This window comes from Palaemon carinicauda, chromosome 24, assembly GCF_036898095.1.
Source record: "Palaemon carinicauda isolate YSFRI2023 chromosome 24, ASM3689809v2, whole genome shotgun sequence".
In the NCBI taxonomy this organism is placed as follows: Eukaryota; Metazoa; Arthropoda; class Malacostraca; order Decapoda; family Palaemonidae; genus Palaemon; species Palaemon carinicauda.
This window is the reverse complement of record NC_090748.1, coordinates 49,544,617-49,556,869: the sequence shown is the minus strand read 5'-3', so window position 1 is coordinate 49,556,869 and position 12,253 is coordinate 49,544,617. Positions and strand designations below refer to the sequence as shown.

The following is a 12,253-nucleotide window of genomic DNA, read 5'->3' as shown; positions in this document are numbered from 1 at the left end:
CTCATGGGTACAAAATATTAGATATTGTTTTATAGTCATATCACGACCCCTGCTCATACAGTAATACCTATATCACTAAAATAATATAGAGCTCTATTTTTATATATAATTTCAGAAGATTTGATTTCCAAATTCTACTTAACCTAGCCATTGTCTGATTTGTCTTTTGTAATCTTTCACTAAACTCTATTTCTAAACACCCTATATTACAGACCATATTTTCCAAATATTTATATAATTCTACCTCATTAATCCTTTTCCCTTCCATTGATACTGCATCTTTCAATGCATATTCTGTTCTCCCCATCTCTCTCTTTCTATTATTTCTTTTAACTAAATCTCGTGTGATATTTTACTTATTCTGACAAGTTAGCATTACAATTCCTTTGGTATCCATCTAATAAGAACGGTAAAATCTGCATTCTCTAGGTCAGCTAATTTCCTATTACCAATCCACTCCAATCCTTCTCCACAATCCTCAACTGTTATATGCATTAAAAAATCCATGAGGAGAATGAACTTCTTAGGTGACAACATATTCACTAGGAGTACTCTACTGTTCAATGGATCTTATAGGACTTCACTAACATTAACTTCGCACTTGCTATGATCATGCACAGATTTAATCAAATTTACATATTTAAGAGGAACTCCATTGTAACGCAGGCTCTCCACAAAATTGAAAGGGTGTGTGCTATCAAAGGCTTTTTCATAATCCATAAATGGCCTCAATAGTGAATTTCTATATTCTACGTATTGTTGTCTAACATGTCTTTAAATGAACATTTAGTCGGTAAAACTTTTACCTTTTCCAAATTCTCCTCATTCATCATTTAGCTTTTCATCAACCTTTCTCTCTAGATTTTTAGAATGGACATACTAGTCAGATCTCATTATTTTATTAATTTATTTTTTTATTTTTTTTTTTATTTTTACAAATACTCTTCGGTCCCATTCATCAACTTCTGCCCTTCACACTATATTCCACAAATAAATTCTGTAATTATTTAGTGAGTCACTTCATTATCGGTCAATATTATCTCCGCGGTCATTCCGCAATATTCAGGGGATTCATATATCTTGAGTTTTTTTAATGACAGCTTCGACTTCGAACAAAGTGAATTCATTCATGGCTACAACAAGGTCTTCCTCAGCTTCAGGTATATCAATTAAAAAAAATCCTTTATATCTCTTATTCATGATCTCGCAAAAGTGTTACATACAACGTTGCCTTTCTTCATCATCTGTTGTTATAAATTATCCATATCTCTTTTTGATGAGCATACACTTCTTCATCTTTGCTTTCGTAGAGATTTCATTAATAATTATGTGAGCAATTCTTACACCATAGCCACTCACTCAATTAATAGCTTAGGCCGCCTTATCTGCGTTCCTGTCTAACAATTCTCGCTAATCATTCTTGACTTTTCTTTTGACCTTACTATCAATACTGGAATATTTAGCATACTCTACATTGTAATTTTCCTTACTTCCTTGATAACTTTAAACATTCATTTTTGTTTTAGTCTCCTTTTTATAGTATTCGAGAACGATGATATATCCCATTATATTCTCCTTGTAACTGCATGTCCCAAAACTTCTCTACCAAGTAACTGATAACTTATATGTTCTTAATATCGTCTCCTAAAGCCTCTATGAATGCAAATCGATTTGTAGATTCAATAGCAAATGTTTCTCTGAGCTCATCTTCTAGAAACATAGTTGTATTCTATCTGTTTTTCTCTAGGATGCTCTTAGTTTTAAATTTATTGTAGTAATGGGGTAGCTGGTGTTTACTACCAATATATGCACCTATATAGCTTCTTACATTCCTCAGTCCTTCTTCTCTCTTTCATAATGGCTATGGGACCTATTTGCTTTCTGTAATTGCCTCATGGTGGTGTACATGTATATTTGTGGATGTCATTGGGCTAGAAAAGACTACGTCTATGTAAGCGTATTGTATATGTGGTTTACCTATGTGCGTGGGGAATTTCGAGCATTCAGTTCCTGTAAGATACTTTTTCTTAGATGGCTAGTGAAATGATTTAAACTCATTTAGGATTAGCAGTATAAGTTGAATATCTCATACCCAAGAAGCCTATAAGTTTGAGTGTTGTATTTTATTATTGAATACAGAATATGCACCACCCATATGGTTCATTAGAATCAGTTTAAACAATCACTGATTTTTGTTATATATATATATATATATGTATATATATATATATATATATATATATATATATATATATATATACTATATATATATATATATGTGTGTGTGTGTGTGTGTGTTTGTGTGTATATGTATATGTATATAAATATTATATATAAGCCCTTTAGGTGAATAAAGTAATTAGCAAATTAAGTATAACACATAAATTCAAGAGTTTATAACTGTATAATATCGAATAGTTTTTAAAGAAAACATGTATCATATGCTTTGTGGAGTATTTTTGGTAAATTAATAATAGTATTATTTACGAACTAGTGTAAATCCTTTTATGATCTAATTGTAATAATTTACAGCTTAGGACTTCATGGTCTAAATAGTTAAATATTATCTTTACTTTTAGTCGAGAATGATTTTTTACCTTGTCCACCGAGAAGTAATTGTCATAAAATAAATTCCCTGTAGGTCTGGTATCCTCAGCCAAAATGGATTCTATATTAAAAAAAAAAGAATTTCTTTTTTTATATTTCAAATTATGAAAATTACCATAATCAAAATATTTTATCTAAAAAAAAAAGCCTTTTCACTTTTGTCACGGATTGATATATTTCGATTTTTTTTTTTTCCTAAAATTAGATGCGTTGGACTTCAACATGGAGTTTATGCTAATTTTCAGGATATGCTCATAATGAACATACACCTGATAAAAAAACTCGTTCTCGTGGAATAAACTTTCCCAGAATTTACATTCTAGTACTTGAAAGCACATGCTTATTTATTTTATAAAAGAAAAAAGTTAAAATTGATGGTGTCAAAAACTTTTCCTAGTACTGTGATTCAAATCATAAAGATGGTATATCTGTTTCCAGTATGCACTTGTTTCAAGTAATTAGTGTATTAAAAAGAAAAGAGGCCACCTATAGAATTTTTATTTAATTGAAAAGCTGAGAGTGTTCTTAATCAATTCTCCTGCAACCTTGTATATAACTATGATCAGTTAAGCATCTCAGTGTAAGAAAATGTTTTTTTGTAACATATTTGTTCGTATATAATTTCATAACCAAGGACTTTGAATAGCATGATGAATGGGTTCAAACAATTTGATGTGATAATACCTTCTAGAATAAAAGATTTCTATGCCTAATAATACATTTCCAGTTATTTAATGTACTTTAGTTTTATTGCCATTTTATTTATATAAGTATCCGTGGAAATATCAACATGGGAAATATTAAGTGCAATAGTAATTGCATCACTACTAGTGATACTACTATTACTATAGTCCAGTCAATCTATGAACAAAAAAGGTCAAACCAACCACAAACTACAACCAAAACAAAATTGGAACCAAATTATAGCATTTTATTTCTAGCTTTAACATATTAAAGAATTAACAGAATCGGAGTTGTGGAAGATTTTCATTTTTACACAAGAACAATTGAAGGTTAAATCCTAAAATTAACTTGAAATTTTACCTGCAATGCTTCATCAATCCATATCAACTCACAGTATAATACCGAAAAAATAACATAATTTTATTTTATCTATTCATAATTTGTTATTTTAATTATATAGTAATCTAAAAAAAATCACCGATAATGATTGTTTATTAATTTATTTATTTTTTCGTGAAACTACTCTGACAATTATTCAGAAAGGAGGATTGATAATCACAACGTAGAAATGACAGCCCCATAAGTTGTATTTAAGTTCCCCCCAAGCCCTGTTATATATTTAACTTGGTTAACTTTATATTAAATTAGAATGTTTCTTGAGCTGAATGTATTTTTTTTTAATAGTTCATAGCTACTAGGCTTCGTAGAAACAATAGGCATGTTTCCCTCAATTTTAGTTCAAAATTCATTTTGATACAGATATTGGGGGAAGCCTATCAAGTGACTTTGTTATAGTGCAAGCTTTGATGAGAAGCCTTAAGAGGTGGTCGAAAAAGAAAAAAAAAAAAAAAAAAAAAGGAAAAAAAATGGTAGAATATCTTAGGCTTGTTTGGCTATTGTGAAACACTATATGTTGAGAAATTAAATATGTAATGCAAGAGTTTATTTCAGTAAATCTTTTTACTAGTGACTAGCATAGAGACTCCACAAAAGCACGTCAGAAACGTGATGTGTGTGATACATCAAAAGTTACTTTTTTTTTTTTTTTGTCTTCCCATTCACCCTTTTGCTAAGTAGCAACACTTCATAGCACTGTTACTGGTTTATATGCAATAAGAAATTTTTATATTCAAGAGAAAGTTTTACTGGGAGAAAAAAATCTCAATAAGATGTTAGACCAATATCTCCTTTATCATGTATATAAGAAGAAAGATCAAGTGATAACAATGGATAAGGTGTCAGTCTCTATTGGTTCTGATTATATTGAAATTGATCTTTAGCTGCTTTTCCAGAGGCTGGTCACCACTGGTACAAACAGCGGTGATTTAGATGATTTTAAGCATGAGTTATGCTGTTATCCAACAGCGCACTTCAGTTGTAATGATGCATTACTTAGCAAATAAGCCTTGACTGGCTAATGCTCTCTGGAAAGATGTTTCCGGAAATGAAAAAAAAAAGTCCTCAGAATACTATACATTGCATCTTTGATGGTGGCTCATTAATACAAAGAATACCTTTTGAAACTGGGCAGATGTGGAAGAAGATATTTCCACGTTTTAGCAATTATATTACTACTAATTATGGTTAGTCCTCTGTCATTTTCATCGATATAGATCTGATCCAACAACGAAGAATGGAGACCACATTAGACGGAAGAAAGGCAGACCAGGAAACAATGGTCTGGTTTACTAATAATATGACATGCACAATGCTCAAGGACAGCTTTCTGTTTAACAGCAATAACAAGCAGAGGTTCATAGACATGCTTATTGTAGCACTGGAGCAAAATGGATGAAAAGTACATACAATAGCAGATAGTGATGTGCTGATTTCGGAAATGACTTTTAAAATGGCATATAGGTATGTCAGTGTGCTCATTGAAGATGGCATTGATCTGCATGTATTGCTGTACAATAAAGCGCAGAACATCACACATAAACTGTATTTTAGACAAGAACAAAATTTGATTTCAAAGAAAACCACAAGGTGTTGGGACAAAGTAGAATTAAAAAGGTCACTTGGCAAAAATATATATGAAAATCTATCATATATTCATGCTTTATCAGGGTGTGACACCACTTCTCGATTATTCGGTATGGGAAAATATTTTGAATGAGAAAAATGAAAGGAAATGCATATTTCAAACAGAAAGGGGCTATGTTTAGTTCACCAATAACACAGAAAGATGATATATTAAAGTAGGGGAAAATGCTTTAGTATTTGTGTACTAAAGAGAGCCTGGGCTAAGTCCAGATAGCCTTTACTTTCAATTTTTACCAAAAGTATTCTTCAACTTCCTCTTATGTTCAACCTCGTTATTTATCTCCTACATCTGCTGCTACTAAATATCATATCTTATGAGTATACCATGAACTTCAACAATGGTGTAAAAATAAATTATCCCCCCGAAGATCGGGGTTGCATGAACAAAGAAAGCACCTTTATTCAATTACAACTGATTTACAACCTGCTCCAGCATACTTGCTAGAAGCCATATCTATGCACTTGCAAAAGTGACTGGAATACTAGATGCTGTGGATGTAGGAAATATGATCTATATTGCTTGTTTGCATGTAAGGAATGCAAAGGCATTCACAGTAGTAATGACACCCATGCAAATAGTGACAATGAAAGCGATAAAGAGAATTAAACATGTATATGAATTTTAATTAAAACTGTATGACTTAGACAAACTCTCTGGAACTTCATATTGTCGGACTTTTGTAAGATTTTTCAAAATATGTGAAAATAGCTTGAACTGGATAGTAATCTGAAAAAATTCTAAACAATTATATTGGGGGTATCTTATAAAACAATGTAGTAACTCTTTTTGAGCTTCAGTTGCGCAATTAAAGTTTATTTAAAGAAATTTTAATGATTATTCAGAAAGCCTATTAGAGCTAAAGACAATTTTATAGTATAGTTGCACAATTTTTTTGAATTAATTACTCAGTTAGCAAACTGAACAATTTTTAAAGATCGTTTATACTTTTAAAAAGGTTATACTAACGCTACACACCGTAAAAGGTAATAATCATAATTCCATGCAGGCTACACAATATCAAAAGAATGCTGCAAGCTGTATTACACTAGGCGTACGTTAATGGAGCCATTTTGTTTGGATTTATACACATTAATGGTGTGGAGAGTAGTTCATATAGCATAAACATAGAATATCGGGTACCATAATATTTTATTAAATTTAGTTTTCATAAATCCTTAACTTTGTGACTGTTCCCCCACTTAGATTTTGGTTGATATTAATATGTTGTTTTGCAGCACAACATAAGGGAGAGAAAATAGGTTTTGTTTCTGTTGCTGTTTGTGGTGGGTATATCACCTGCTTGACTGGAAAACTACTACTGTACCTATTAAAATCATCCTCAACTTCTTAATGTATTTAAAAATCTGATTTTAATAAAATCAATAAATGATAGCATACACCCTGGTAGAATTGTTTGATAACTTCTGAAAGATTATGAAGACAAATTCGTAATAACCAAAACAAAAGGAAAATCATGCTGCATACCATAAAATTGCAATTTTGTAATCGTAGAACCATTTGCCATGAAATATCCAGCTATCAATTCTATGGACTTCCCCCTCCCGCCGCCTGAACAAAAATCGTATATTGTACCCCTGTCCCAATTCTTTATGCAAAGAGATATGAATTGTTTTTCCTCCTTTGTTTATTTACTTTTTCTTTGCCTTAGTTAGATAAGGTTAATGTGTTTCCCACCAAAACTAACTACAATCATATACTGTCATGTGATGTAATAATGTACTTGAACTGGAATTACGTGAATGTTATATATGAATTTTGAGGAACATGGCAATGAAAAATAATGAATTAATAGTTTCTATAGATCAGAATACTTTTTTTTTTATAGTTAGAGATATATCAACCATTTGTCGATGGCCAACATTTAGATGGCCTTTTATCATTTCCCCCATTAACATGCAAATACTTAGAAATATTACACATACCGAAGAAACACTAAGACACTGGTCAATGGCAACCTAAAGTTCTTTTATAGAGAGAGAGAGAGAGAGAGAGAGAGAGAGAGAGAGAGAGAGAGAGAGAGAGAGAGAGAGAGAGAGAGAGAGAGAGAGATGGCTGAACTGGTACATTGTTAATGATATAGAATACATCATACTGGAAATCTAAGAAGAGTATTAACGCGTGTGTCAGAGAGAGAGAGAGAGAGAGAGAGAGAGAGAGAGGAGAGAGAGAGAGAGAGAGAGAGAGAGAGAGAGAGAGAGAGAGAGAGGCCTATGAACTACTAAGAATAAGGCACGCTCATACCAATGAGTGTGAAATAAGCTACAAATTCTCCTTCAGAGAAGACAGAGAGAGAAAAAAAAGCGATAAGCTGGTAACTTGAAACTGAACTCAAGGAGGATTTCGTTAAAGCTATTGTATATTCAGTGAAATAGTTACGTTGGTCTTCTGTTCAAATAGGATTCTCGACAAGTTAAAATTACGGAGGAATTGTGTTGAGGAAAGTTTCAAGTGTATCTTCTTTTGCTTCATCGTCCATTGATGCTTCCTGACGTCATAGGAGGAATCCTCAATTTCAGATGCTGAAGCAAATTAGGAAAGATGTTTGATTCTATTAATTTGTAGACGTTATCCTCATAGGCTACAATACAACATATATGAACTTAACATTTCAACATAATCACTGCTAGTCGTTTTTTCTAAATATCAATTCTAATTCTAGTAAGGGAATATCCTAGACTTTGGATATGTATTTGCATATCACTTTGACATAGGGACATATTACGGCGTTAAAATTGGACTTTATTTAGTTGGTGGTTCCTTTGGGATAGAGTTTTTTTTTATGGATTTGATAACATAAAAACTTCCATAAAGAGAACAAAATTCTTAAATGGACTTTTATTGTTTAATTTAGAACTATTTTTGAGAGGTTTGGTGACACCATAATAGTTTGTACACTAAGGGTTATCTAAAGTCAACTAATTACAAGCTGATTTTCCACCACACATAGCCAATAGCCGTAGAGATACCAGTTAGAATTATTTACCGACTAAAGAGTCAAGAGAGACTGGCTCAAATTCTGTTTGTTAAAGAAATTATACTGTTTGCTGTAATCTCTTTTCGGGTTTCGGCATTACGGTACATAGATTTAAACGTGGAAAACCTCGGAGCAATGACTGTAGCCATGCATACAATGGAAAGCTTCGTGACACACGAGAAAAAATGAAAACAGTTATAGCATTTTATGTAAAACACGTTCTCTCTCTCTCTCTCTCTCTCTCTCTCTCTCTCTCTCTCTCTCTCTCTCTCTCTCGCATGAGTGTATAATCGGATTATATCTGTTGGATGTATATAGTGTAAAACTAAATGATCCTTAGATATTAGACTTAAGCCCCCCTGACACTTGCACGCATTCGTGGCACGCACTGGCACGCATTGATGCGCGAATTCGCGTGAACGAGCCGTGAAAATGTCGTGAACAGTGCGAGAACTCGCGTGCCAGAGCGTACCAATGCGTGCCATGCAGGCCCAAAACTTTGAAATGTTTAAAGTTTGTGGCACGCATTGGCACGCTATAAATGGCCGTGAAATAGTCGTGAACGATGCGCCAACTGGAGTGAACTGGAGTGAACTGGAGTGAACAGTGCGGGAACTGGCGTGCCAGAGCGTACCAATGCGTGCCATGCTTCCCCTTCCAAGCATCGTGCACGCTAGTTCACGCATCGTTCACTCCAGTTCCCGCACTGTTCACTCCAGTTCACGCCAGTTCCCGCATCGCAGCCTTCCCACCGACATTATCACGCATTGTACTCCCGCATTGTCTCGCACTGTTCACGCTAGTTCGCGCATCGTTCACTCCAGTTCCCGCATCGTTCACTCCAGTTCACGCCAGTTCCTGCATCGTTCACTCCAGTTCACGCCAGTTCCCGCCGGTTCACGCTAGTGCCCGCCGGTTCACGCTAGTGCCCGCCTACTCATGCTAGTGCCCTCCTACTCCGCCAGTGGAGCTCTCGTGGGATTATCAGGGGGTGGAGCTCTCGTGTGATTAAGGGGATTAGGGGGTATATAAATTGAGGTCCGAGGACACTCCTAGCCATTCCAGAGTTCGCCAGCGAGGAGACAACATGCCTAAACTGAAGCAGCCAAAGGGAAGGGGGAGGAAAATGGACGTGATGGAGGAGACTGCAGATCGAGAATCTCCTCATTCATCATTTTCAAGTCTCGATATGGTCATCCCGGAGACACAGCAGGATACAAGCCAGAGCCAGGTATCCTGTGATGACGATTAAAGAAGAAGCGGGTTCGGGTGTCTAAGAAGGACATCCCTGACTACCAGTGGACGGAAGAGACGGAGACTACGTTGGCCGACCTTGTCAAGGAGAACCCCATGCTCTTTGACAAGAAACACAAGGAGTGGATAAACAAGGTGTTGAAGGACAGCAGGTGGGCATATATAGGAAGCCAGCTGGAACCTCCTGCCACTGCTGCCCAGTGCAAAAAACGCTACGAAAACTTGAGGACGAGGGTTGGCAAAATTATGAAGAAGGAGAAGAAGAGTGGAGCTGGCCAAGCCCAAAGGAGTGGCCGTGATGACTTCATCATGGACACTTGGTCGTTCCTCATACAGCACATCGTCCGGGGAGAGACAGTCGCCAGTGAGGAGTTTCGTGGCTCCGAAGGAGGTGCCACGACAGCCAGCGAAGTCGACGATGACGTGAGGTCGACGGGGACTCGCAGCCAGGCATCTACCACCACCAGGAAGGACAAGGGGAAGGGGTCCTGCCGAACACTTGACACCTCTCACAGCGACACCTATGTGTCGGAGAAGGATTTCAGCAATATATTGAGGAATGTGAGTATTAATTTTTTTGACATATGCTATCTGTTGCATTATAATGCTGTACTAAATTGTTTCAATGTTTGTTACATATATACATATATATAATATATAATATATTTTTATAATATTTTTTATGTTTCAGCTTGTGTCGAAAGCTGATTCGTCAACCCCAACGTATATGGGCCAGCACAAGATTGTGCACGATTTTTCGTGCCTGCTGGAAGGCTACATGCGTGCCATCCCAGTACACCGATGGCACGAATTCCAAATAGAGTGCCTCAATCTCACACAACGTTACAGGGACGAGACTCAGGTCTTGCAGCAGGCACAGCAACAATCCTCAGAGACCTGGGCAGGCCCACAGCAACAGCAACCTTTACAGCCCCCTGTGCATCCCCCTGTGCATCAGCAACCCCCTCAGCAACAGTCACCTTGGCAGCCCCCTCACCAGCAGTCAACTTGGCAGCCCCCTCACAGCAGTCAACTTGGCAGCCCCCTCACCAGCAGTCACCTTGGCAACCCCCTCACCAGCAGTCACCTTGGCAACCCCCTCACCAGCAGCAACCTTGGCAGTCCCCTCAACCAGGACCCTCGCATGCACAGCCAGAGCAGCAGCAACAGCATCGTCCAGCCAGTCATAACTGGGTGCCGCAGTCAAGCCCTTCTTCCTTGCCCCGTACCACGGAGTGGCACCCAGGGATGCCAACTCCACTGTCATCCACCCCTGTCCAGGTGACCTCGCCATCAGTGCCAGTGTCGTCACCCACCCTTGTCCAGGCTCCTTCACCAGCACCTTCATTAACGTCGCTGTCGGCGGCATTCAAAGTCCATTGACCTTCCCTGTCCTGACCCCGGGGACCATCGACAGCAGCCTTGATGAAGCCATGACACCCTCACCCCTCTACTCGTCCAAGGAGCTTGATACCCCACCAGTCAAGGACAAGGAAATTTAAATAGTGTAAAATATTTGTACATAATTGAAGTGTGATACTTGTATATATATGTTGTTTTAATGTAAATAAACTATTTATATATTTACAAAGACTTTTCATCTATTTCCTTAAAATACAAAGAAAGAAACAGTAAAGTAAAAAATAATAAAAGTGAAGAAAAATAAACCCCCCAAAAAATTTATATTTGCTGTCTTAATGTGGAAAAAAAATGATATCTTATTTCAAACTATTTTTATCTTTATAATGAAGAGAAGCAAAAGGAAACGAAAAAATTAATGAAAATGAAAGAAAAATAAAGCTAATATGTTTTTATATTTGCTGTCTTAATGTGAAAAAATAATGGAAAGTTGAGTATTATCTTTACTATGTATAAATGTAAGCTCTTGTCATTTTGAATGAAATCAAAAGTGATATTAACGTAAACAAGAGCTGTTGCCTACCGGAGGCATCCAGGATGCTATCGCTCGCTCTTATGGGTCATTTAGTTTGCTAGAGCGACGTTCCCAGTTTGTTTTGCTTTAATAATCTAGCTATTTAGCTCCGCATAAAATGCTTATATTGTTAGCTCGGGGATTTCGACACGATCGAGGTAACGATCCTGCCTTGTTGACGTATTGTCGCTATAGGCAAATTTTTTTAAGTTTGCTGTTTTTCATGTAAAAATGAAATGATGTCTTATTTCATGCACACACTTATTTTCATCTATTACCAATCAAGATGCACATTTTTTGTTTTAAATAAAAATGAAATGAAAAATAAACCCTAGAAATTTTTAAGTTTGCAGTTTTCATGTAAAAATTAAATGATGTCTTAATTCATGCACACACTTATTTTCATCTATTACCAATCAAGATGCACATTTGTTTTAAATAAAAATGTTATGAAAAATAAACCCAAGAAATTTTGAAGTTTGCTGTTTTCATGTAAAAATTAAATGATGTCTTAATTCATGCACACACTTATTTTCATCTATTTACCAATCAAGATGCACATTTTTTGTTTTAAATAAAAATGAAATGAAAAATAAACCCTAGAAATTTTTAAGTTTGCAGTTTTCATGTAAAAATTAAATGATGTCTTAATTCATGCACACACTTATTTTCATCTATTACCAATCAAGATGCACATTTGTTTTAAATAAAAATGTTATGAAAAATAAACCCAAGA

The 12,253-nt window shown here is 35.7% G+C and overlaps 1 protein-coding gene across 1 annotated transcript in view; it reads left to right on the top strand.

Moving 5' to 3' along the window:
- The window catches only part of LOC137618356 (uncharacterized), a 58,581-nt gene extending 47,664 nt beyond the window's left edge, over positions 1-10,917 (top strand). Inside the window, exons 3-4 of the mRNA XM_068348523.1 lie at positions 9,585-10,145; positions 10,276-10,917. Coding sequence (XP_068204624.1) covers positions 9,585-10,145; positions 10,276-10,869 — 1,155 coding nt within the window. The 3' untranslated portion in view covers positions 10,870-10,917. The remainder of the gene's footprint in view (positions 1-9,584; positions 10,146-10,275) is intronic.
- The last annotated feature ends 1,336 nt before the right edge of the window (positions 10,918-12,253 follow it).